General features: G+C 40.7%; 3 protein-coding genes across 3 annotated transcripts; 1 reads left to right on the top strand and 2 right to left on the bottom strand.

The window, feature by feature from the left end:
• Positions 1–203: 203 nt before the first annotated feature.
• Positions 204–4,761, bottom strand: cyp1d1 (cytochrome P450, family 1, subfamily D, polypeptide 1). The gene is made up of 7 exons (XM_085787302.1): positions 4,473–4,761; positions 3,776–4,396; positions 2,689–2,812; positions 2,455–2,544; positions 906–1,029; positions 738–824; positions 204–585 (listed from the first exon to the last, which is right to left on the bottom strand). Exons 1-7 carry the CDS (start codon positions 4,740–4,742, stop codon positions 303–305), a joined length of 1,599 nt encoding a protein of 532 aa, XP_085643428.1. The 5' UTR covers positions 4,743–4,761; the 3' UTR covers positions 204–302.
• Positions 4,762–8,371: 3,610 nt separating this feature from the next.
• LOC146981770 (aldehyde dehydrogenase 1A1-like) lies at positions 8,372–14,931 on the top strand. Its single transcript, XM_085787300.1, has 14 exons — positions 8,372–8,602; positions 9,642–9,811; positions 10,672–10,776; positions 11,006–11,146; positions 11,273–11,402; positions 11,552–11,613; positions 12,157–12,285; positions 12,497–12,610; positions 12,701–12,803; positions 13,085–13,269; positions 13,389–13,553; positions 13,666–13,823; positions 13,976–14,050; positions 14,213–14,931. The coding sequence occupies exons 1-14, from the start codon at positions 8,542–8,544 to the stop codon at positions 14,283–14,285; spliced, it is 1,671 nt and encodes a 556-aa protein (XP_085643426.1). The 5' UTR covers positions 8,372–8,541; the 3' UTR covers positions 14,286–14,931.
• A 131-nt stretch (positions 14,932–15,062) lies between these two features.
• tmc2b (transmembrane channel-like 2b) lies at positions 15,063–25,154 on the bottom strand. The gene is made up of 19 exons (XM_085787299.1): positions 25,118–25,154; positions 24,572–24,965; positions 22,617–22,763; positions 21,683–21,773; positions 21,476–21,557; positions 21,260–21,366; positions 21,057–21,155; positions 20,436–20,578; positions 20,191–20,338; positions 19,790–19,984; positions 19,485–19,664; positions 18,222–18,380; positions 17,877–18,005; positions 17,337–17,404; positions 16,773–17,012; positions 16,336–16,461; positions 15,618–15,696; positions 15,404–15,533; positions 15,063–15,304 (listed from the first exon to the last, which is right to left on the bottom strand). The coding sequence occupies exons 1-19, from the start codon at positions 25,152–25,154 to the stop codon at positions 15,078–15,080; spliced, it is 2,781 nt and encodes a 926-aa protein (XP_085643425.1). The 3' UTR covers positions 15,063–15,077.
• Positions 25,155–26,900: the final 1,746 nt, after the last annotated feature.

Here is a 26,900-nt window from a genome sequence, read left to right as displayed (position 1 = left end):
TACCTTTATCCAGAAAATAAGGTGCTCAATAGTTAGTCCATATTCAATTCTCTTTCTATCTATTTTTTTTATATCTTATAAACACATTTATACATACAGTATATTTCCCTTTTGTTGTTCATATGTGCATGTTTGGTTTTAGCCCCATTTGCCAAAACACAAACTCCAGTCAATGTTAAGTGTAATGACAGGTGCTGTAGGAAGGTTAGACAAAGACGATGGCTAAAGAACATAATAATTAGTATTTGTATTGTAATATTCCAAAACATCAACACAGAAAATCATTAGAGTTTTTTGAGAATCTAAAACCTCGAGGAGATGGTGATCCTGTATGGACGTGGTTTCATCGTCAGTCCAAAATCAGTGCTGAGATCCAGCTCCTGTCCTGGAACATTTTTAATCCGCAGCCCATGGAGCAGCGTAGTGAGGAAGACAAACATCTCCAAGCGTGCGAAACCATCACCGAGGCAGCGTCTCTTCCCCATGCCAAAGATGAGAACCTTCTCCGTCAGCTCCTTGTTGAGGAGTCCTGATGGACTCAGGAAGCGTCCAGGGCGAAATGTGTCCGGGTCACCCCAAAGGTCACTGAGACATTGTGAGAAACACAATAATCATTAAAGCAGTAGATTAAGAAAAACTATTCTTGTGAGCTGAAAGAGATCAGCATATATCACTCATAGTACTGATAAGTCAAATTCAAAGTCATAATAAAACAATGATTGCCGGTGGCTACCCACGTGTCATGATTGACTTGATACTGGTTAATGAAGACACAGGTGTCTTTGGGAATGAAATATCCATTCAGGGTGGTATTTCTTGTTGTACTAAAAGAGAGGAAATGAGAGAATTGTATCAACAACAATCACACAATCTGAAGTTCGCTGTATATAAACATTTTGTCTTACCAGTGAGGTATAGTGAAAGGGACGTAGGAAGCATGACGAAACACTTCATAGATGAATGCCTCCGTGAATGGCATCTTGGGCTTATCTGAAAACCTGGGCAGTCTGGCTGAGCCGATGTGGTCATCTGCAAGAGGGGGAAAAACACACTTGACCCATCAGATATGAATACAGAACTAAGTCTGAGGTGTTATCACAACTTGCAGACCTTGAGGGTCTGTTGAGGGACCAAAAAGAGAGGTGACGGCTGATAATTCATGAAACTTTGAGGAGCTGTCAATAACACAATAAAACCTAGACACAATGATGGTGTTTTAGCCCCTCTGTTGGGATGCAGGTTAAGTAAGAGTTTAAAGCCGAGGTCTCCAATTACTTCAGACTAAAGGGGTTCTCATATAACCACTAAAACTACATGCTTTCATTTAGACTTTGAAACAACTCAAATGTTTCCTGTCAGTGAATTCAGCTGCAACTACAGTAGGCTAGTTCATTGGGGGAAGAAGGGCTGAGATGGGTTTGTAACATTTCCTGAACACACACTTTACAGATAATCAAAATGACATAAAGTACACTCATAAAGTTTCCGGTAAAGATGTGAATTTGCTGTAAACAATAGATTATACATTTCTCAGTCAATTAACTATCTATGAGCACAAAAATCTATGTTTAATTCAGTATGTCAGTATGTGAAGGACAATGTGCGTTCAATGCCTTGCGTGTTACTGCCTTTGTGTCGGACTGGAACAACTCTCTAACCTTTTTCTGGTTGGCTGTTTGTGCCTCCCTCTCTTTCTGATTCATCCTGCCTTTTCTTGGTGTCTCCCTCCCTCCCTCTCTCCCCCTCTCTCTGTCTCTTTCTCTGTGAAAATGCAACGTGCCTCCGAACAAGCAGCACCAGTTCTGTCAGCCCACTTCAAAAGTAGCTCTGGCATCAGCAAATTGGACTGATCTTTTGTGAGTTTCTTTCGTGGCTGTCAGATTCTGTCTGCTCGGGAGGGCACTCTAGTTGGCTGTTGTTGGGTCTTTATTATGTGAAATACTGATACATCTTAACAGACATCCTATGTGTCTAGTTACTCCCGTGATGGTGATAAATCTGTTACAAAGAGACATGCTTGTGTCCTTGTAAAACATCTTCTTACTCTGAATTGTTTTTGATGATAAGTCTGGCCCTAGAGTCATATCTCAGATATTTAGATCTGCTGCATGTGAAGAAACACCCTCTTCTCTGAAGTTAGTAGTTTTGTTGTATCAGTAACAAACCACCAGCCCAGTCTTTTCTCATCAGTGATGTGTAAATCATTAACGAGCAATCTGCTATTTCTGAACTATGAGTCATTCATGAGATCTGAGCCTGGACAGGCTCTCGCTGTTCAGCATAGCATGAATTCTTTCTCCTGTGGTGCAGTAATGCTCTGTGGGCAATGAATTGACCACAGTTCCTTGCGGCAGTCTCTCTGATAAAAGTTTAGCTTGGTATATAAATAAAAAAGGCACATTTTGTGTAATATTGAAGGGCAGAAATTTGTCAAATCAAAACATAAGACAGGACCTATCTCCTGGTGTACTCTGTCCTGGATGTGAGGAAACTTGATAAGGTACAGCAGGCTCCACTGCAAACCGGCTGTGATGGTATCAAATCCTTGAGGAAAAAAACAAACATCAGAACTGCAGTGAAAAGAGATTCATCACCTTCATTAATATGGTCAGTTAAAAGCCATTACCAGCATCATCTATTGTCAATGATAAGATAAGTAAGACAGCACTGATCTCCAGTGACTCTAACCTGCTCCAAAGATGTCTATGACAGTGTGAATGATCTGGAAGTTGGAGAGCACAGACGTGTCCTTGTTTTCTTCCCTGTCTTCGCAAAGTGCAATCAGAGCATCTGTAATGTCCCGGATGCAGTTCTGCAATCACACAAACACATACAGACAACATGACAGGAAATGTAACACTTGACTGTGGTCCTGTCTTTCTTAACCTATTAAAGCATCACACTATCTTTATTAACAGTAGGGTGATTTATGATTGTTCAGAAATAGGTTCAAATTTATTTTAAAAGCAATAATTAGGGCAGAGACAGTAATCAGTTACGGTACGACGCGTGTCTTCGAGTGGGTTGCTAATTCCTAATTAGAGTGCGTGCGAACATTTTAGCCACTCTGCACAAGAACAAAGGTCCCTCCCAGGGAACTTGTTTGTTATTTTTTTGGCTGCAGTTGCACTCACAGCTACTACTGCATGAGTGCAATGTCAGATTAAACAGTGGACAGCAAATTAGTGAGACAGACATACTGTAAAAAGGAAAACAACACTTACAGACACGCCATCCACAACACAGCATTTCTGAAAATATTGTGTCTGTATTTTGTGGTCACTGTAGCAATGGTTTAGCTGATCTCAGGATAATAAACATCAAAGCAGTTATCAGTAAGTCATTATAATAAGTTGTTGTTATGCTGTACTCAAGCTTATGGCATACAGGTCTTGGTAGACATAAAACTTTTTTTTTTTCATTTCTTTGAAATATCTAGAACCTCCTGTGTGTCACAAGTTCAACCCTTACATTGTGCTTTGCCCATATCATTACCTTTACAGGTGGCAAACAATAGTGCAATATTAACACCAAAATAAAAAACATAAAGTGATACTTTGACTTTAATATATCAAAATAGCATGTATACATAATGTACTTGGTCAGAAGTTCCTGGCAAGCAAATTTTGTATCGCAAATACAGTCATGTGCCATAATGCAAAAGAACAATTCACTCAATTTTCATCCCTAGTTGCACATTTCCTTTTGTATTTTTCTACTACTTTAACAATAGCATCATCCTCTCATCTACACGTGTATCTACTGGCCTCCATACCTTATCAAAGGTGTTGATGTGTTCCTCGATGCTCCTCTCCATGAATCCATTCATCCTGTGAATGTGCTGGACCATCTTCCTCAGAGATGGGCTTGGAAAGTAGCGAAACATAGGGAAAAAATCTGCCAGGTTCCCGGCTGCAAAGATCCTCAGCACCTCGTTGTTAATTTGGACAATAGTGAGAAACTCCTTATCATTATAGTCATACCTTTTCCCAAAACAGAGGGCACACACAACATTTGCCACTGAGGTAACCAAGGGCACCACTGGATCTATACCCGTCACATCTTGGCTCATTTCCCCTTGAGCAGCAGCCTGCTGCTGAATCACCTGCACCATCTCAGCGGCCTCAGCACAGACTTGCTCCTCCAGCAGGCAGGTGGCTCCAGACCCTCTGGGCTCAGCCTGGGAGAAAGACCTGAGGGCATTCTTACACAGTTTCTTGTGGAGCATCCAGGCCGGTCCATACTTTTCACTGAAGGTCATACTATTCCCGTTGGCCACAGCAGAAAAGGTGAAAAGGTCAGGTCGCCCAGCAAAAGCTTCTCCCTGCCGAACCAGCGCCTGTCTGATGGTGTTATATCCACTCAGGACCACCACAGTCAAAGAACCCAGGTGCATCTGTTGTGAAGGAATGAACAAACTACTCATTAAACTACTCCTGTCACAAATACTATCTACACTTTATTATATATACCTTGAAAACATCACCATACTGGAGCCTCAAGTGGGTTAGTGAAAGATGAATCTGGTCCCCCATCTGTAGCAGATTGCCAACAAGGGGCCACGGTGTAGGGCCAGGAGGAGGGGGATATTTTGTCTGGTCAAGTTGGGAGGTGTGGTGGTAGCTTTTTCGGCCCCTGAGGGCCATCAGGAGGAGGGTGAGAAGACACAGACCAACAGTGACACCAGATAAGGAAGCACAAGGGCTCTCCTTGGTGGGCAGAGTCCCAAACATCAGTCTCATCTTGCCCAGTAAACTGCAAAAATACTGAGACAGAGAGAGTGAAGATGAAAATTTGATCACTTTGAAATTAGTCTCTGTCAAATAACTGTGACCAGTCTTTAAAATATAGATCATAGAATATTGAAGATATATTTTCTCAAAATGAAAACAAAACCTGACAAAACAACATAAAATAAACAAATATCTAAGAAGGAAATATGGAGAACTCACCATACAGTGCCCTCTGTAACTCCGGTGTAAAACAAATAAAATAAAATAAAGTCTGAGAGCCTGACTCAGATGATGCAAAGAGTAGAGCAGAGACAGAATCCCTCAGCAGGCACAACTTTGAGGTCTGAACCTGAGGACCGTAGTGAGAGTAGCTGACAGTCCGGGACGTCCCTTTCAGCAGCTGCTGGGCCCCCTGCAGAGGGAGCTGCTGCCCGCTCACAATAGGAAGGCACACATGGCGAGAATCTTGGCTCAGGGTTTAGGAAGAGTCCGGACAGCCAGTGACCGTATCGGCCCATTTGCCTGCAGACCGGAACCATTCACAACATGGGCCCCTCCCCTCCTGCTCCTGCAGGCCCTAACGAAGCAGGAGGCGGTTGTTGCAGTACATATGTTTAAAAATGTATTTTAAAGGGCTTAGATGTTGAATAAAACATACAAGGATGGAAAAAGTAAAAAAAAATAAAAATACTGCCTGTGAGCATCCTGCAAATATACAAGAGCCAATTACTGATTGATTGGGTTCTGAAGTAAATCTTTGTGTATTTAAGGCTTGTAAATTTACTTGTGTGTGTGTGTGTGTTTTTTTTCAATGGAAATTACATGAGGTCATTGTTGTTTGACTAAATTGCCATGAAAGAGCAATTAATACTTGGTTTAAATCTCATTTCTGACAGTTTTGACACAAAATGTTGCTGGCTATATGCATACAGTATACCAGTCAAATGTTTGGACACACCTTCTCATTCAATGGTTTTTCTTCCTTTGTATTACTTTCTACATTGTACAGTATTCATACTGAAGACATCAAAACTATGAAAGAACACATGTAATTATGTAGCAAACAAAAAAGTGTTCAACAAAGCAGGATATGTTAGATTTTAGATTTTTCGAAGTGGCCACATTTTGCATGGCAGCTTTTTGCACACTCTTGACCTTCTCTCATCAGTTTTATGAGGTCGTCACCGGGAATGGTTTTCCAACAGTCTTGAAGGAGTTTCCAGAGGTGCTGAGCTCCTGTTGGCTGTTTTGCCTTCACTCTGCAGTCCAACTCATCCTAAACCATCTCAATTGGGTTTAGGTCAGGTGACAGATAACACTTTTGTATTAACTAACACTTTTGTGTTTACTACATAATTCCATATGTGTTCCTTCATAATTTTGATGTCTTCAGTATGAATCTACGATGTAGAAAGTAATAAAAATAAAGAAAAACCATTGGCCAAACTTTTGGACTGGTTCTGTATATATGTGTACTTTTATGTAAGTGAGGTTTTGAATATTGAACTTTCTGAACTCTTACTTCTATAAAACTTTTAACCCTGTGATATCAGTAAATCAAGGATCTGAGTGGTTCCTCCATCATTGGGTCACAGACCACAGCACTGTTTCAAGAACAGTGTAATGTCCATATTGTGTCACAAGGGGATGCTCTCCATCTGTTAGCTTTGACTTCATGTCCCTGCTGTTGGACTGAGGTCATGCTTTCAGGCTGCAAATCTTCTTAGTCACTGTAGTAATGTATAATATGTATACATAAAATACACAATATGTATACATACCATCACAGCCTCCACCCGTCAGGAAGTGTAGACAAAACAACACAGACACCTCACAGTGTTTCACAACACAACACAACCTCTTAAACTATAGTTTAAAAAATAAAAGCTCAATCCACAGGTTTCATCTTGTAGTTATGTTAAGTTGCACTTACACAAATATCTAATAGTAGGCATGAAGTTCGAGTGTTGTCTACAAAGGCAAAAAACTATAAAGATTGATATTTGTAAGTGATGTAAATAGCTTGTGAACATTTGTGCCATCACACTGCCAGGTCTGCTTCTCTGTCACTGAAGCAACCATTCAGAATATTTACCTTGTGGCCTCTAACTGATTACAGTATCAAAGCCCTCTGTTTCTCATTTTTCTTCATTCTTGTTTTCCCACCTTTTCTCCTGTGTCCTCATCCCTCATTTTCCCTCAATGCCTGCATCACATCCTCCTCCCCAGTTCTCTCACTGTCTCTCACTCTCCATCTTTCATTCCTTTCATTCTCCTTCCTTTCTCACTCTCCATCGAACCGTCAATTTAGCTCAGGCTCAACTGTGGGACACCCAGTGCTGTCAGGCCGAGCGACAGCTCCTTTGACCCATTGGTCCAAGTTCTCTCCAGGCCGGGGCGGTCCGGTCTTGTCATTAACTGTGGCAGACAGAGCCGAGACACACTGACTCTGTGGAGCCAGACTGTGTCTACAAGGAGATTCTGATGCTTATAAGAGCAAGTTTACTGACCTATTGCTCAAACATGACTCAAATTACCATGTGTATGTGCTCAGCATGTGGTTGTATTACACAGACTGTTACCTCTACTCAGACAGTGATATTGGTATGAAACAATGTTAAATATCAAGTACATAGTATTTGCGCAAAACTGTTCAGTTGGACTTTGCCTACACAACACAAACTTCAAGGAAACTGCATAACAAAACAGAGCTGCATACATTATTATGGGAGGATGGTTTCCACTGTGTTTTTGCAACACTCCCTAAAAGCAATTCTGCTGATCTTTTCATTGTTTAACAAGGGTTAATTACAGAGGTTGTGTTGTCCTGGGAGATATTTCTCAAATGTGTATTTCTAGATGAAAATAGGCGCATCAGACAAAGTTATGTGATCACATTGTTCCTGGGAGACAGTGAAGCAGCAGGAGGCCTCTTATCAAAGCAAACATCTTCCCAATTATGTTGGCTGCCTTGTAGATGGGCCTATCCAGGCAGTTGGGCTGAACTGATTCACAGACAACAGAAATAATACAACAAGTAGCCATCACTTGACTGAACACAGCTTGTGGTTGCCTCTGTTTGCAACATAAAAAGTTTGTAGTTTTAAAGGTGTAAGTTTACTTTACAATAGATCAAAGCACAAAGGACTCAAATGCTTTTGACTTTTAAGTCTCGAAAGTATCTAATATACACAACCTCTGTAATTGTTATTGCTGTTTTTTTTGTTAATGTGTTATTACTTTTTTTGTTAGGCTACTAGGACTTCAACAATGTAGAAGCAGCATTCACACTGGTGAAGATGTATGTGCTAATTTTAAAAGTTTAACCTGATTGTAGCTTACCACAGCTGTGGTTGTTTTTCTAAAAGTTAACCATGAAGCTGTTGCAGTCAAAGTTTTGTTTTTTGTTGTAAAAATGCGACATAGCCTACTGTAGGTTGCCTTGTCAAAGTAGCCTTCCTCATCACTGTACCGTGGGCCTAGTTAAATTTTAAGATATGTTTTATGCCTGCATGTTACACATCAATATTCAAAAACTTCGTCTTACCACCTAGTGTCACGGTCACATCAAATGAGGGGTGCGCGCGCCTGTCTCGCGAGGGCACGTGGGGTAACTGGGACTGCTTGAGTGCGGTGGTCCGCGCGTGCAGGGGAGACCCTCGGAGGAGCAGAGAGAAACTCCCGGCGGTGCGTGATGCTGCTGTTTCCTGCTTTCTAGCGCCGACAGCTGCAGGTATATAAAGCTGCTCGGCAGGTCTCTGACCGGCTGGCTGACGGTGGCGGAGAGGAAGCGGAGAGAAGCGGCGACATGCCGGTGAACGGAGTAGGAGTCCACCAGGCTGGAGGCAGCTCGTCAGCATCACCCACAGGTAACAAACACTTTTCACACTCCTGCAAGGTAAAGCTTTACATTCTTAAAATATTTGGTGTTTCATAACGGTCTACTCTGTCTGTGCTAATTACTCTAAAGCAGTTTTCATATCCAGTCCAACAGGTTCTTTTTTTTTTCTTTTTTTTTATCATTTGTGTCCAATTTAAGATTTCCTTTTCTTCCAAAGTGATCTGACGATTATGAACTTATTAGCTTGTTTGTCTATAATGTCAGAAGATTGTGAATAAGACTCATTCTAAGCTTAAAAGTAATTTTTTTAATGCTTGATTTTTCCGATTTTCAGTGGATAATGAAAAGATAACCACATAAATATAATATATAGGCTACAGTAAAGATTTAATTCAAGATCAATTTAAAAACAAAGTAACAAAGAATACATTCAGTTTTTAGCAGTTGGAAAACAAGATGGTTTGGCATAATTGCTTGAAAATGGACTGAAATGATTAATCAGATTTTTTTTTTAAAGTGCTTATTTTGTCAACTGGAGAGACTATGGAGTATTTTGTTGTGTTGTTTTGTGTGCAGGGATATAGCTGAGTCTATCTATGTCTGTAAGCTGGAGCATTATTAATAATCCCTTGCACAAAGCAAACCTTCATTGTTTCTCAAATGAGGCCATTTTATGATCAAAGTCTGGGTTTTCTCAACAAATGTGATGAGGCACACCTCTGGTTGTGTTTTGCTGCGGCCTGCATCCTGCTCCTCTGATCTTCTCTGTCCAAATGAGGTCAGCCCAGTCCATTGCTCAGAGCCAGCCCAACTTTACGGTGCCAGTCATAACCCTTGACCCCATGGTGTTACCCTGCTGACAATGCCAGTAGCTCATTTGGCAGAGTTTCTGTTACTCCACTGGGTTGGGATGGCATCTCATGCACAGGGTTATGACAAAACACGAAAGAAACTATTCTCACTCAGTGATCCAAATATTAACTTTAACAATCAAGAGGTCACACACACATGCACTACAGTATATGGGTAAACACACAAGCACTGGCTTACATTTGTGTCTCTTTCAGAGGGAAAACATACAAATATGAATTCTGAGCCTGACAACCACCAGCAGCACTCTGGTACTGGATGCAACCACCGGGGTCCAAACCAGAACCACAAATCACAGCATGAAGATGAAGCTGAGCCGGGGGCCCTGCCCATGCCAGTCCCAGACCCCACAATTCAATATACTAAGGTAAGCTGTACCCAGACATCAAGGGTCAAAGAGTGAGCAGAATGTGAGAGATGATCCAAGCTTCAGTGTGGTTCATATTTCTTTGTTCCTGGAGGACAATTTAGCTCACAATAAAAAAAATCAGAGGTCCATAGAGTTTATCAATAGGACACTTGGGATTTATGGACTTTATTGGAAAATGTTAATCAATCACAGAAGGTCTGGCGTTCTCAGTTATTCATATGACACCGTGCAGAAAACTCTCTTGCAGAGAAATCTTTGTAGGTGTTTTATATAAGGCAGTCAAGTTTTAATTACAAATCTAATGTGTTGTTAAAAAGTGTAGGTTTTGATATTTTCCTTTTATTGGTATCCTAACTTCTCCCATGTGTCTCAGTGGTCAGTTTTCTAACTGTGTGAGTCTTGTCATCTGGTCTGAATTTGGATAATTCAACTTGTTGATAATTGGTTCAGTTAACCCTTTAATATTTTATTGTGTACTAGTGATGTGGTAATTTAATATTTATGGTCTGAGTCTGAAATGGACATGAAAAATAAGCTGTGTCTGTTTGAAACAAAAGGGAAATGGAAATGTGGTTTTTCATGAGATGAATATGGTAAAATATTTACAGCCCATTTATCAGTTGGTACTGATGAAGGCAATTGCCTGAAAAAGCAGCACACAGATGCAACTCATAAAAATATCAGAGCAGGCAAAATGAAGCTCACTAAATCCAGGGAGCCTGTTATTAGTTTCAGGACTGTCTTTGATCTGCTTTGAGACAACAAACAGCGGAGATACCACTTGAAGAAAAACATTTACATGAAGGAATCTGTTTCTGTGTGTATGATTTCTCTCTTCTTCTCCTCTGGTATCTCAGTTGTTCATCAATAACGAGTGGCATGAGTCATGCAGCGGCAGAAAGATTCCTGTATATAATCCTGCCACGGGAGAGCTGCTGTGTGAAGTGGAGGAGGCTGATGCAGTGAGTATATTATACATCGCTAGTACATTAGATGGTCTCTTTACCTCTTAAACATTTTTACATGTTATGCAAGAGGGATCCCCACCCCAACCCTATCTAAGTCCATGGTCTGAGCACAGAGGGTCTCGTATACAGTGTGTGATTTCATTGTGGTTTGAGACGACAATTGGTCAATGAAACTTAAACTGACTTTAGTAACCACTTGCTCAATATTCTCTTCCCCTCAAAGGAAGATGTGAACAAGGCGGTGAGGAGTGCCCGCGCTGCCTTCCAGATGGGATCACCATGGCGATCTATAGACGCCTCAGACCGAGGTCATCTACTTAACAGACTTGCCGACTTAGTGGAGAGAGACCAGCTGTTATTGGCGGTGAGAAACTTACACACATGCAGACACAATAAATTCTCAGTTTGAATATCGTTTACCAAAATTTGAATTTGAAGTTAAAGATCAACTTCAATAAAATCGAGCAATGGCCTTTTTTTATATTTGCAGACCCTAGAGGCCCTGGACTCTGGAAAAGTGTTTCTCATGGCATATTTTGTAGATCTGATGGCCACAATCAAAACCTTGAGATATTATGGTGGCTGGGCCGACAAGATTCATGGTAAAACCATCCCAGTAGGTGAGTCACCCTCTTTTCAAAACTGACTCCTGATGACTTAAAATCACAATAGGATAATCAATAAATATAGTAGAGATATTGCCATGTTTGGCAAGTATCTTTTGACATAGAAACTAAAAGCCATCATGAATAAACTTTTTTTTTCTTAGATGGCGAGTACTTTACTTACACACGACACGAGCCCATTGGAGTTTGCGGCCAGATCATTCCTGTAAGTAGAAAAACACAACAGTGAAAAGTGCTTTTTAGTTTTGCTATTGCTACAATTAGCAGTTGTTAATGCGTTAACAGCTGTTTTCTCACCAGTCTAGAGGAAATGTTGCAAGTTCTGGTCACTTTCCAATAATGAATCATTTTGGCCTCGAGTCTGCAGTGAAGATACAGCTCTGCTCAGAGATCCTAATAGTGGCTCAGGCTGTTGTCGAGCAACAATCATCACCAACATCGGCAGCAGAGAAAACTTACAGATAGCCCCCTTCAAAGCAAATGTTTACCCTATTCAACCTTAGAAACTCAAAAGGATCAAGACTGTGGTTAATGCGAGCATAAGATAAAAAATATTTAGATTGCTAGTCATAATTACTGTGAGAGCTCAACAGCAATTTCAGTCGCATAACACAATGGAGGTGTTTCCAAAGGACACTTAAATGCAATGAACCCAACTGGGACTTAATGCCCAATTGTGACTTTTGAAGTTAGAACCTTTTTAGTAATCTTTTATTTTTAATCTAATTTTAATCATTTTGGCCTGCAGTGGAACTTCCCATTGATGATGTTTGCATGGAAGATTGCTCCTGCTCTGTGCTGTGGGAACACTGTAGTCATCAAACCTGCCGAACAGACCCCATTATCAGCCCTGCACATGGCCGCACTCATAAAAGAGGTACTTGGATTATTACTGTTTTCCCCCAACTATGATATACTGTAGGAACAAAGAACATATGTGGACAAAAGCCATAAACTTGTATTCAGACACCAATCATGACCTACATGGCTGTAAAAGAAGAAAGACTGCTCTGGGATTATGTCTCAGTGATAGATGAGCACGTGTAGTTAAGTTTATTATATGTTTCTCTCTGTGTCTCTGGGTCTAGGCTGGGTTTCCTCCAGGTGTGGTGAATGTGGTGCCAGGTTATGGTCAGACAGCAGGCTGTGCCATTTCCCACCACATGGACATCGACAAAATAGCCTTCACTGGATCAACTGTTGTTAGTATCTACTGACATCAAGAACAAATCATTTCTCCCCTTCTCTTGTCCCTTTTTCCTTTTTGCTGTGACTGTGTATCTCACTCACAGGTTGGAAAACTTATCCAGAAGGCAGCAGGTGACAGCAACCTGAAAAGAGTTACACTAGAACTTGGTGGCAAAAATCCAAGTATTGTCTTTGCAGATTGTGACTGTGAGTATTTATTTTTTTCATCAGTTATTTGATGAATAGTTTCTTTTCAAATGGGGCACTTATTTTGTGCCTTCAGCATGTGTGACAGACTGTATTACTCTGTGCACTGTTGACAAGAGCAAAAAGCAGGAAAGATCCAAATTATCTCCCGGCCTAGTCAAAACTTGCCCCTGGTAATTATTGAATCTCAAATGAGAATGAGTTTGAGTGTACTTCTTGCTTCCTGTCAGAAGTTTAGCAGCAGCGTTTTAAACTTCTATGTGCACACGTCTGTCTTGCAGTAGAGTATGCCGTGGAGCAGGCCCACAGTGGCCTGTTCTTTAACCAGGGCCAGTGCTGTCTGGCTGGATCCAGGGTGTTTGTGGAGGAACCAATCTATGAGGAGTTTGTCCATCGCAGCGTTGAGAGAGCCAGATGCAAAGTCCTGGGAAACCCACTGCTGCCAGGTGTGGACCAGGGCCCACAGGTATACAAGACCCCCTTTTATTAGGTAGCTGATGTTGTCTAAGAGGTCAGGGAGCGAAGTGACCCAAACACACAAAGAGAAAATAACCCGAGCTACTTACTGCTTGCTGTTTTGTGTAGATCGACCAGAAGCAGTTTGATAAGATAATGGAGCTGATTGAGAGCGGGAAGAGAGAGGGAGCCACGCTGGAATGTGGGGGGTCTGCATGGGGTCAGCAGGGACTTTTCATCCAACCCACCGTCTTCTCAAATGTCACGGACGATATGCGTATCGCCAAAGAAGAGGTACTCTGCTACTCAACTGTGCACATGACAAACACAGAGTTTTGTCTCCACATTTCAGCCCCAAACTCTGAATCCCCTCCTCATGTTATCACCCCTGCTCTCACACTCTCAGATTTTCGGCCCAGTGCAGCAGATCATGTGTTTCCGTAGCATCCACGAAGTCATCCAGAGAGCCAATGCCACACACTATGGCCTGGCTGCAGGAGTGTTTACCAACAACATTGACAAAGCCCTGACAGTCTCCTCTGCTCTGCAAGCTGGCATGGTGTGGTATGGATCACATCCTCTACGCTTTATCTTTTAAAACTGAAGCGCTCTTTTAGTCCATATTAGACTGTTTTGTCAATGCATTGACAAAACAGCATGCATGATTGTCTTTGGTAAATTAACAATGACGTAATGAGGTGTTGCTTCTTTTCCAGGGTGAACTGCTACAATGCCATGAGTGCTCAGTGTCCATTTGGAGGCTTCAAGATGTCCGGCAATGGGAGGGAAATGTGAGTATGGTCTTTCAGGCAACAGCAGCAGCAACGTACAGATCAGTGCCTGTAATCTCTGCAACTTTATACATAGATAAATGTTGCTTGTTCAATGTGAGGAAACATTATCACAAATGTGGCATGTTTTCATTGCATAATCAGTGTTTTTCTTTATTATAGGGGAGAATATGCTCTTCAGGAGTACACAGAGGTCAAGGCAGTCACTATCAAAATCTCACAGAAGAACTCATAACACCATCATATCGCAGGAACGACTTTTTCCTGTCCTATAAATTCTTTGCCACCCTATGGCTCCAGATCCTCCATCGACATTTTTCAATAATCATATGGCACCGGCATGTTTTAAAGACCTTCATCTATGTTTGTTTTTCTAATTTCTGCTCAGTTAGTCACTACTTTTTTCCAATCTTAGCCTTTTGTCTTTGCTTGACAAATTATGACAATGCTGGCTCTGGTGTATCTGTGTATTACCTATAAACATGTTAGGTTAGCCAGACAGTCTGTTCTCTATTGGTGTCTCTTGTGTGTTAGTTTAGAGCCTGTTTTTGTATAGAGGCAAAAACGTTGATACTTTGCCATAAACAAATGATTTTAATCGGTGTCCTACAAAAAATAGACAAAGGACATTTTACAAACTATTTACAGGGATTTCAAAATGAAATCAATAAAACTAATCCATACTGATAATCACTTAATGTTATCTGATTTCAGTGCAGATAAACATGTCCACTATATATCTGTGCAATGGTTTTTCTTCACATTTTTACAATGGGGTTGCTAATAAGTTAGATAAAACAGTCTGTGTTTGTCTGTGGTTAAATGTAATTAATGCATGTTTAAAATACTATCTACAACACTTTTAATGCAGTACAGTAACTGAAAAATTATTCTTATCCATGCGAATAATTTCTTATAAGTCCGTAGTTACTGCAGTGTTGCATCCATCCTTCATATGTGACAATGACTGCAGCAGTCCTGCTTGCAGACACCTGTTATTTGTTGTTAGTTACAGGTGTCGTCTGAATCATGTGTCCCTTTTCCTCGGTGGCCCACCCCGACCTCTTCCTCTGCCTGCACCAGGTTGGGGTCCTCTTGCATTGCCAGGAGGCGCCCCTCTTGCCGTCGGACCACGGGTCACTGGCCCTCTGGGGTTTGGGGCAGCTAGGGACACGTCCTTTTGCAGATTAACCCCTTTCCCTGCCGCACGTGGCTTTGTTTTGGGAGACTTGCTGCCCTTCTCAACTACGACCTCTGAGAAGACATAGAGAGCAAAAAGAGTGGTGAAGATCATCTGGTGCAAACTGGCTGATAATATGTGCAGTAAAGGAATCTGTGAGCGTGACTGTGTACCAGGTGAGGGTGGCTCTTCCTCAACAGGAGGTGGTATTAGAGACTTATCTGGCAGCAAGTCCTCCAAGTCTTTCATCACTTGATTAGTGCTGTCCTTGTTGTTCCTGCGGTTCTTCTCCTCGTCCCGGGCCTAATGTGTCCACCAATTAACCAGATAGTTACAGTATTTGTTGGCCTGAACTTTGAACAAGGGGAAGAAAAGATTTGTACTGACCATTTGCATCTTCTTTTTCAGGTCAGTATTCGCTTGTTGGTATCCTTTTGACACTGCATTCAGGTAGTAGATGGCCAACCTGTATAAGGAATTGGAAGTCTATTAGGTCAAAGTCATTGTAAACAGTAGGCTACAACATCATAGACCAGTAGTCCTCAAAGGACCACAAAGCTTACAAAATGTAGACAATGGATTGAGGATTTTTGGCTTTTATACCTTTTATCACTAAGTGTTTGAGACTCATGATGTTGACACATCCTGTCACTGTATGATTTATGGATGAAATTATTGCCAAAATAAGTCATTATCCTTGAAGTGGTCGATTAAAAACATTTCTGTCTTTGATCCCCCCCTGTGGTAGTATCAAAAACGACAGCTGGAGCCAGCAAGGTTTATGACTGTTCTGCTCATTTCCCTTCAGACAAAGTATATTGTCCCAAAGATACAACAATTTAGTGAACTTCTACATAAACGTTGTGTGGCAACAGTCCAGATTTGATTTTTGAATTTTTAAATCTGACATCCATAAAAGACTTAAAAAGGATATTAACAAATACCTTACTTTCCATTACATGAAAGTAATGGAACAACATTTCAGCCACCAATTAGTTCTTCTGTCTTTGTCCTTTTTAAAAAAAAAAATTTGCACATACAACATGCTGTTTCACATAACATTATGTATATATATGATATATTATATGATACACATGATACATACACCATGAGGAGGACAGCAGGCATGATGAGTCCCGGGTTGGTGGCATATGTAAAAATGTTCCCAACAAAGGATGGTAGATCCTTGTCTATAGTCTCAATGACGACATCATACATCTTCTCTTGACCACTGGTGGATCAGATACAGTGCACTGTTTGTTGTAGCTCTTTGAATAAAAAGATGTCCATCAAGTGACATATTTAAGACATTTGAGTATGTGTCTGCGTACAGAAAAGATAACTGAATGACCTGGAAAGGGACATCAACTAACTGAAAACTTTATGCTATATGTATGACATTTTACAAATAAACATAAACAGTAAATAAAATGCTTTATGTCCAAGTGTACTGTCTGCTATCACTGCATGTGAGAAAGAATGAATGACTTTCTGACTGAATGAATGACTTTCATTGTAGTCTATGAGTTCAGGCCTACTCACCTGAAAGGCCCACAGTCGAAGGAGGGGGGTAAGGTCATGATGGTGTAGACAACTGGAAGCAGACTGAGGAACAACACCAGCAGCAGAAGGCCCATGTAGAAGTTGTTTGACCGTGAGGCCTTGAAAACTCGCTCATGAGGGACGTTACAGGACATCACTGCCCAGCACTGGTAGTACATCGAGCACACGAGACGCAAAACATTCACACCCACCAGACCTGGAGCATAAAATGCCCCCATCCTGTGGAAGACAAGTTGCCAACGTGACTTAAAAAATCAGCCAATATTGAGCTAATCATTTGCCTAATTCTACAGTCTAATTAGTGATTTACTTGCAATAGTTTGGCTCGAATATCAAAGGCAAACAAATAACACATCTATTTGAAGAGGCAGACTCTACACACACTGTTTTGTTAATTATATGCACAGTGGAGAAAGACAAGGACAAGCAGAAACATGACCTGTTTTTCATCAGAGGAAAGCTCATTAGGAAACCATTGGTCCCATTAGAGAAGACATGGTTTTATACATATAGACAGAAAACAGAGAAACAAGAGACATTCACCATATCATTCCTTGATTGAAGACGAGCCCCAGCACATTTCCACTGATGTCAAACTCTCCATATGAAGGCTGGTATAAACAAACAATATGATTAACATGTTCACTTATTGAACAAAGAACAGGTTAATACAGTTTGCATTTGTCCCTCTCTCTATGCCTATGTGTCCCTCTGTCTCTCTGTAATTAAGTTCTTGCTGCCGTGTCCTCTTTCACTCAATGTTAGGGATCACCTGTCTTGCCAGATGTCATTGTATGGTATCAGGTTGACAAGATCCAGTTGGAACTGTGCTGTACTCATACAGACCTGAATGACACGTTCGCTATACGATGACATAAACACTCGTTGAACTTATTCACATTCAGCCACAAAACTACAGATACAGAAGGCAGAAATGTCACAACTAATTTTATGTTTAGGGTTTTCTTTTTTAGATGGAGAAGATTACTCTTTTAACTATATATTTAGCTAAAAACAACAACAAAAGCTAAAACATAATCTAAATGGAGGCACTGTGCACTGAGACACATTGCAAGTACTCACAAATCCAGCTTCTAGGTCCCAGCACCAGCAGTAGTTGAGGAAGCGCACAATGACAGCTCGCAGAAAATCACCAATCAGAATTGTCAAATAGGTCACTTGCATGTCAGACACGATTAGTTTCACAAATTCCTGCACAGAAAAAGAAGCCAGTGAGAAATGAAGCAAAAGACATAAAACAAAACAGAGCAGCCAGCAGACATGTAGTTCGTTCTGTGTGAGTCAATGGGCTGAGGAGGGTGAAGTGTAGGAATGATGCTCCAAATCGGGTAAAAACTAAAGTGGACTTCTCTGCACCCCTTATTTCTCATTCACCATTGGACAACTGTATATAATATCTTTACTGACTATTCCCACTCCGGTCTCCCAGCAGGGTCCTCTGACAACATCAGCTGGGTTCACATCTGGAGGAGGCACATCGGTGGTGTTGAAGTGGGAGCTGTAGTTGGCGTAGTATTGATTCAAAGACCATTCAGTGGCATTCTTGATAACCTTCTCCCTGTCCAACTGAAGAAAGGAAAACACATTGAGGAAAAGGAAGACAAAATTTGTGTTATATAATTTGAAGACACCCAGTCCTGATTCAAATGGATTGTTCCAGATTGGGAAGTAGCAGTGCACATTTAAATTCCTCATGTTAGATAGCTACAAACAGCTGGCCTAACATTGGAAACAGTATAGATTACATTTAGATTACTGCAGAACTTCACGTTCTCTTTCCTCTCAGGTTTCTCAACTCACATTCTCAGTCACCATCTTGGTTATGCAACAGGATGAGACGGCCAACATATGGCCTATCACAGCTGTGAAAATGGTGTCCAAGGAAGGTCATGTTATCAATGTAATTTCCGCATGAAACAATGGCTACAGAAAGTAAAGTCAAATGTTAATTTTTTTTTTGGTCAGTTGAGCAAAACCAGCTGATTGTACAATCACATCATTTCTGGTAAGTGCATAACAGTCTTATGGTACAAATACTATTTAGTTGAAATTCACAAACACACGGTCAGGAAGAGCTTACTCAGTGTAACATATAAGTTTACTGAAAGGAGTATTGAAATCAAGATGCAGTGCATGTTTCCAGTATTTGTGCTCAATGAAGCAAACCAGCTGCCGGATGGATACAGCTAGTCTGACACGGTAAGCTAACACCTACTAGCATCAGCAAACACAGGATACTGTATATGCGCCAGACTGGTTCTTCCTATAGACGGTTACCTTCAGACACAGTCAGACAAGCATCAGTTTACATTTTGACCTGCTGGTGACTGTAGCTTTATATCTAATAGACTAAGATGGAGTATTATTCAGCATATTTCCCAATATGTCGAACCTGTGTAGATTCAGGCAATGTCTAAGGCTTCCATTAGAACTTTTAAAAACATTTTTTCCATTTTTTTTTTACCTTCCAAGTTTAGCTTTGCTTACGTAATACAGTACTATCTTTAAAGCCATTCAGAAAGGTTGTTATTTTGTTCATTCATTCTTACAAGAATAACACTGAAGAATCTAGAGCAAACCCAATGAAAGTCTCTTGACTATTGTTACATCAGATAGTTTCTATTACGTAACATGTAAGCTCAAACGTGTATAAATGTGTTACAGTCCTACCTTGGCAGTAACCTCATCGAACAGGGCAAAGAGGAAGGTGTAAAGGTTTCCCAGGAAGAGGGCAAAGATTCGACCCAGCTGCCACTTGAGGGCAATACGAGGGTGATAATCCTCCAACTCTGCAATGGTTTCAAACAAAGGAGGACACACCAGCCCCAGCAGAGACATCACAAACTCCACCTGATACATTGCACAAGAGATGGGGAGGGGGGTATTTTATTTACAAGGCACAAATCTCCCACTTTGCCATATCTCACTGCTTTACCAAAAAAAAGAACAGGCTTTAATGTTTAGTGTTAACCTGCCTCATTATTTTCAAACCATGTGAGATCTTCACTCTTCCTCTCAGCAAACTCCTGAGATCGTTTCACCACATAGTAGATGAGGTATCCGCTGCCACCAAGGCAGCACAGAATCATAACGTTCGCAAGAACCCTGAGGAACCGCCGGAGATGGATGTTCTCGTCTTTCTGGTTCTCCTGTTCATCCACAATTGATTCCTACAATTGGGGGAAAAATACAAAAATCATCAGATGATTGAAGATGCATTTAATCCTCTTTAGTTTTTCCACACTGCAAATTTCAGACTAGCAAACCTAGTGAGAAAAGTGAGGTTAACGGAAATATCCACTCCAGTCAGTTGTTTTTAATTTCTTAGTGTGTCTCTTTGAGCATGCCATGGAAAAGCACACACACACCTGCTAACCTTGAAGCTGGTGGTAATAGAGGCGTACTTATTGTCTGCAGTCTCAGGGTTTCCTATCAGGAAATCCCAGCTGGTGAACATCTTCCAGCTGAAGGTGAACTCACCCTCCTCTGCTCCATCTCCTCCCTCATTTGAGTTTCGAGCCATCCTGAAAAGAAACACAGAATAACCAGCCCTCAGACATATCCATCTGCATCCATGTCCTTTCCTATACATCCAAATGTCTGCACCGGTGCCTCGCTTACGTTCTAATGACAACCATCAGGCTGTATCCAAAGAGGCCAACACCCACCAGCAGGTACGACAGAGGGAGTTTGAACTGCAGCAGTCCAATAGTTCGGTCACTGTTGTAGTATCCATAGAACAAAAAGGAGTACTTGCAATATCCCTGTTGACGAGATACACAAAGAAATATCCTCTTACGGACACATATAACAACTGCACAAGCAGGTGCAAAACAGTGTTCACACTTAGATATAAGGAAGAGAGAGAAAGTTAAAAATTAGTCTTGTCAATGTTGACCAAGACACAAGACTGAATCTACAAACAGTTCTGTCATTTCTTCTCAAAATCTGAGCCTCATGTTGGCACCGTGAGAAATGCATGTTTTAGATCCATCCACTGGGCACCATCAGTGTCTCTATAAAGCTTTATGCTAATCCATGGCAATTGTTGAGTAGTTACTCAGTGTTGGACCAAGCCATCCCCATAGCCATGCCACTATGCCATGGGTAAAGCCTAGTTATATATAACCATGACTTCCCCATAGGACAGATTTGTTTTAGCAGCTGTCTGTAAAAAGCTTCATTCATTTCCATAGGCTGATCCAGGTTTGATAGATTAATAAATGAAGCTAAGATCCTTACACCAAAGTCAAGTAGCACAGAGTAGTCCATGGCTGTGGGCTGCTCGTCTCGGGGCACTGTTTTCCTGGGAATGGAACCATAGGGATAACCCATGAGGACCTAAACAAAGACGAGAGGGTTGGAAGTGAGGAGGGAGAGGGTCTTAAAAACAAATGCAGCATCTACATCAGGTATCACCTGCTGTACGATGAGAGAGTCTGTACCTCAGGTAGCACCACCAGGCCAAACATGAACCCAAAAAGGACCAGATTCAGACCGTACATCCACCTCAAGAAAATAAAGTAGGATGCCACAGATGACCCAAAGTGACCTATGAAAACAGAGAACCTGACTTAGGAATGTGGTGGCAACATATTAGAAACGGTAAGTATCTTAGTCCAGTGGTTATTTCTGTCAGTTTGAGTTATTGTGGTACCAACTTTCTATGTCCTTTATCTTCCTCTCCCAGGGAATACAGGCTGTTTTGAAGTTTTCAAAATCACGTTTAAACTTAATAAGTTTCTGGAAGGGAATGTAAAAAGGTTGTTTTTAACAATATAATCTAAATCATAAATGAATAAAGTTTATTCATCTGAAATACTGTGGCAGCTTTAAATGCCAGTAAAGCTGTAACATGAAGAGATTACCTTTGTGAGCATGACTTTGAAAGCATACAGCTTCCTGCCTCTTCCTTTACCCAGAGCTCCTTCAAACTTCTCAACAAACTCCTGGGCCTCCCTGTGTGGCCAATCAGAGAGAAGACAGACAAACATAACCTACCTCACACATGGATGAATTAGTAAGTGGTAACAGTGATAATACATCACTACTTAGACTTGGCAAGCAGGAGCTCAGTCACCCACCACAACATGCATTAAACAGTGTTAAGCTCATTAAAAAAATAATGTAGCTCACCTATCACATTCCTCTGGCAGAGCTATGCTTACACTGAACTGTAACGTACACACTCACCTCACACACTCACACTCAATTACATAACTCCTAGCATTGGGCCTGGTAATGCAGCCTGGGCTGTTTTTCATATGAAAAACAAAACAGCCAGCCTTGATTGAAATGTATGCACAGCTGTCAACATGTTTCTATTGTGCATCTCAGAGGGTAAAAAACTATCCATAGCTGAATGAAATGTTAAATGTGAATAAACAAATACATACTTGAATCCCTAAAATGATGATTTTGAATTACAGAATGTCATTGAAGTTTCCTTTAAGTATGATTTTTTTTTGTATGGTAAAACAGGGTCATATGAATCTGACATCTTTGTTAAAGATATATTTTAGGGAAACCTACTTTTTTTTTTGTCCAAAGTAGTTTTGATTGTCTGTAGATCACAGCAGTGACACAGAGAAATATCAAAGCAACCAAGTTTTAATAATGCATGATCAGCATCACATGTACATGACATGAGTGATGGTTGGCATACAAGAAAGCCATAAAACAAATGAATAACAGGCAAAATGCCAAAATAAAACAGGCATAAAGAAGCACACCACAAAATGAAATAATCACAGAGGAAATAGTTTGAGGACGTGAGTTAAAGGTTTGGTTCTTGTTTTTTACTTGAGCACTACGAGTCTCCTCTTCATACGCCAGGGTTTGTTCCGTAATGTAGCGATGAGTTTCTTCTTCTCCTCTACCTGTTCCTTCAGGGCTTCGATCTCTCCCTCCGACAGTGATTCCTCATCAGAGTCTGAGGAAGAGGAGGAGCTGATAAAGGGAAACATGCGTCACGTGCTAAGGCTTTGACAAGGCGCCACAGTGGCCAGACTTTAACATCAGACAGTAGTAGCAACATCTGAAAATTCAAAACCTCAACTCATCTGTATGTGACCAGGAAGAGCAGAAACTCTGTGAAGCTCAACTCATTTAAGAGTTTTTTTATTCCGTTGGTCTTTTGACGACCAAAAAGTGAGCAGGTTATTTTTCTTTTATTTAATTTAGAGCTAACTGGCAAATGTTAACATAATAACCCATTACTCTAGGATTGCAAACACAAAAAAACACTAAACTATCACATTGTCAGCATTTTACTCTCAAAGTACTTCTGTGCTTACATGCAGCCTCAAAGCGGCACCAGCAGCTAGAAGGCCTGGTTATGGTACAAAGGAACCAGTTTGTTATCCAACCACTTCTGGAAGAAAAAGTGTTGCTGATACAACACAGATTCAGAGCCAGATATTCCCCTCCAGGGTTGGTAGAAACACAACTAAAATAAAAATGAATATTAGGATTATATTCACTAGCTGATGGCTGACACTGTTTCTGTGATGTTTGATGTGTAAGTTTGCTATATTAAGACACTGACCTGAAATGGCCACAATACATATTACAGGTTTAAAACATTTTGTTGAATTAATTTTTGAGTTATAATGAGTTAATTTTCTTAAATGGCAGCATCCAATTCTTCTGTCTGGAGAACACAAAGAAATCAAATCCACAATGGCTTTAAAACAATTCACACACAGGTAGCTTATGGAGGAAGCTGTTTCAAATTAGCACTATAATGATAATGAGTTAGTTCTGGCACTTTAAAATAAATTCCTACTACATCCATGCAGTATGTTGTTCTTCTCTCATTTAAATATTATATTGAATCATTTTCACTGGCTGATTTAAGGGTTCTAATTTGGATTTGAATTCTGTCTCAGACTAAGTTCAGGCCTTGTTAGACAAAACCAGTGTTTTGCCGCTTTTTAATATGCAGCCAACTACAAAACACATCCAGTGAAACAGTAGGAAGATGAGCTGTCTCAGGATGCTTAAGGCAGCAGTAAATAATGGATGACCAAATAAGGATCAAACCGCACCATTACCAGCAGCCAAAACTCTTTATCCCCTTGTTTGCCATAACAAGTTTTATTTCTTTGGTAAAACCTCTGATAGGAGGATGGAATCAGAGGTCCCAGTCCAGTAAATGCTTAACTCAGTGTTTTTCAACCTTGGGGTCGGGACCCCATGTGGGGTCACCTGGAATTCAAATGGGGTCGCCTGAAATGTCCCAAAAAATTACTGATAAAAATATTTTTTTAACTAATTATTATTCTTTTTGAACTTATGATTAAAACACCACATACAATCTTAAACAACTGTATTCTGTATTTTCACTTTCTCACATTTAAATTGAGTTCAAATAAAATGCAGCATATAAAAATATCTGAGCTGGCGAATCTTTATTGACGGGGTCGCCAGAAATTTGTGATGTCATAATGGGGTCACAAGCCAGAAAAGGTTGGGAACCACTGGGTTAACTTAACATCTGGATGAGCAGCATTTTGCTGCTGAGATGCTGCATTAAAAATCGAGCAGGTGAATGGTTAAGTGCCATTTATTCTGGGAAATTAGTGCATATTCAGTCTTGATGTACTATTAAATGAAGTCCATCTAATTTGCAGTGTTTCATCTCCCTGGATACTTGGCACATTGAACAATATCAGCAGAGTCTGCGTGAAGAGAAGCCCGTACGGGTGTGTGGCGTGTGCAGGTAGGGGAGAGACAGCTCTCAGAGAATACTGCACCTGCTCAACTTCTTCTTTCTCTTGTCCTTCTCATCGTCTTTATCCTTTCTTTCCTTCCCCTTAACATTTCCCTTCTTCTCCTTGTTCTGTTCCTCTTTTTCCTTCTTGGACACAGTTCTCCCTCCTCTTTTCCTCTTCCCTTGGTCTTCACTCTCCTCATCGCTCTCCTCCCTAGCAGCTCTCCTCCTGGAGGCTTTGGATCCTTTGCTTTTCACACTTCGATTGTCTTCCTCCTCATCATCTTCATCGCTGTTTCTGGCCCTGGCCTTCTTCCTCCGTCCTCTTTTTCGCGGTGCGTCGTCCTCATCCTCCTCTTCCTCCTCGTCGTCACTGGCCTGTTTTGCTCTACGTTGTGGCCTGGCTCTTCTGTTTTTACTTCTCTTCCTGGCTTCATCTGAGACACACATTTATGTATTTTTAGACAAAGAGCTAAAACTGTCCTCCAGTGACAACACAATTTATATTCATTAACTTCACTTACATCAATCACACAACTGTGACAAACCTTTCACATATGGCAAGTGAAGATTGTCTCAGAAAACTCACCTTCACTTCCATCGTCTGAAACAGCATCAACCTCCATCCCAACTGGAGCAAGTAAACAAAATACAAATGCACACAAAATCTGCTGTTAAAACTCAAATATGACTTTTTCTCAGATATTATCAGTGTAATTACAGTAAACAGGTGAAATTTTAAAGTTGAAAATTGACTGTTGGAAAAAAAAAAACATTTCAAAAACCTCCTCACCATCTTCAACTTTAACCACAGCATCATTTTTTCTCTTTGGAGGCATTCTTCTTGATCCCTTTTAGTTATGTGTGTGCTCCGATGGTCACGTCTGCTGCTCACTACAGACACATCTCCATGAGTTCTCCCACTGAAGTACCTGTGAAGATAGTGTGTCAAAAAGCCAGGATACACATGAACACACACACACACACACACGTAGGAATGGGTGTGCCTGTGTTTAGGCTGTCCGGAGCCCTGGCTCCTTGACAACCATCAAAGACACACACAAACACAGTCCATTAGATGATAATCAGGAGCCTCTGGAGAAAATAGAGTCAGACAATGGGCTTGTCAGTCAAAATGCTTGATATTGGTATTTGACTGGAGAAATAACAGTACATATATAGTCCATGTGCTTTAACCCCAATGTGTATTTACATTCAGCTTGTATTGCTGTCATTTACTGTAAATGAGGAAACAGATGGTTGGACATTTGCCATAATTCAGCTGTGTCCCAGAAAGGAGACACCAGGGCAAATGTAGACATAAAGGTCAAGTCTCATTAAAGTTGGATGGAAGCTTAAGTAATCCTGAGTGAAAAGAAAAACAAGTCACCACATTTAACTACAATACACAGTGTCCTGTTTGACCATGACAGTCCAGTGAGCCATTTAAAGATAACATGTTTTATTAGAGGGAAAAGTCAGACAATTAAAATGTTTTTCATTAAAGCATAATGTAGACATTTTTTTTAAGTTTCTCCTAAGACATTACTGACATACCCATGTGTAGTTGCGTACATTGAAAGAGTTACGGGTCGATGCAGTCCTTGTTCATTTCTACAGCCAATATAAGCGATGTAGAACAAACTCACTGTTTATAGAAAACAATAATCCAAAATTCAGCCTAAAATGGTAGGCTTCACCAGTCTAAGTTCAACTCACATGTATCCTAAGACATAATCTTTTTGTATGAAATCTTTGTGTTGTTGTTACTATCTTAGCTCACTATTTAAATTTTCAATCATTATTAGCCTCTTAAACCTTTTTTTTCTATTAATAAAACATAAAAGGTGTGAGAAGGTTTTGTAGCACAGAAGTGAAAGAGGGTAAAAGTGAGGATAGTGCAGTAAAAGTGAGGATAGTGCAGCCTGAACTGTCCACATGCTGTGTTTCAAACACTAAGATGCAGGTACTTGTGTGGTTATGGTCAAATGTCAGATCTGACCTTTTGAATAATGCAGGAGGAAACAGGAGACTCTCAGCTGCCATGCACCTAACACAAAGAGCAACTCACTTCCGGGGTTATATGAATGCTGCTCTGAAGACTTCCACCTGAAAGACAAGGCAAGCCCTCAGTGTTGGAGCCTTTCATTTTCTCCTCATCCAACTCCTTTTTTTGCCCCTCATCCTGGTTGTCCCCTTCATTTCCTGCTATATGATATACTATAGTAGCCTATGTTACATTCAAGATTTAGGCTCGGGAAAATCCAATTTACTAAAAACCCTGATCTCCAAAGCAAAATTGGATCATCTGAGCAGTAAAATCACTGTCGATCAATGTCTCACTCTTCATTACTGTTAGTGCAGATGCCCAT

Source organism: Trachurus japonicus, chromosome 9 (assembly GCF_045865225.1).
Source record: "Trachurus japonicus isolate A0001 chromosome 9, Traja_1.0".
Taxonomy (NCBI): Eukaryota; Metazoa; Chordata; class Actinopteri; order Carangiformes; family Carangidae; genus Trachurus; species Trachurus japonicus.
The sequence above is the reverse complement of the archived record's forward strand: the minus strand, read 5'-3'. Positions and strand labels throughout refer to the sequence as shown.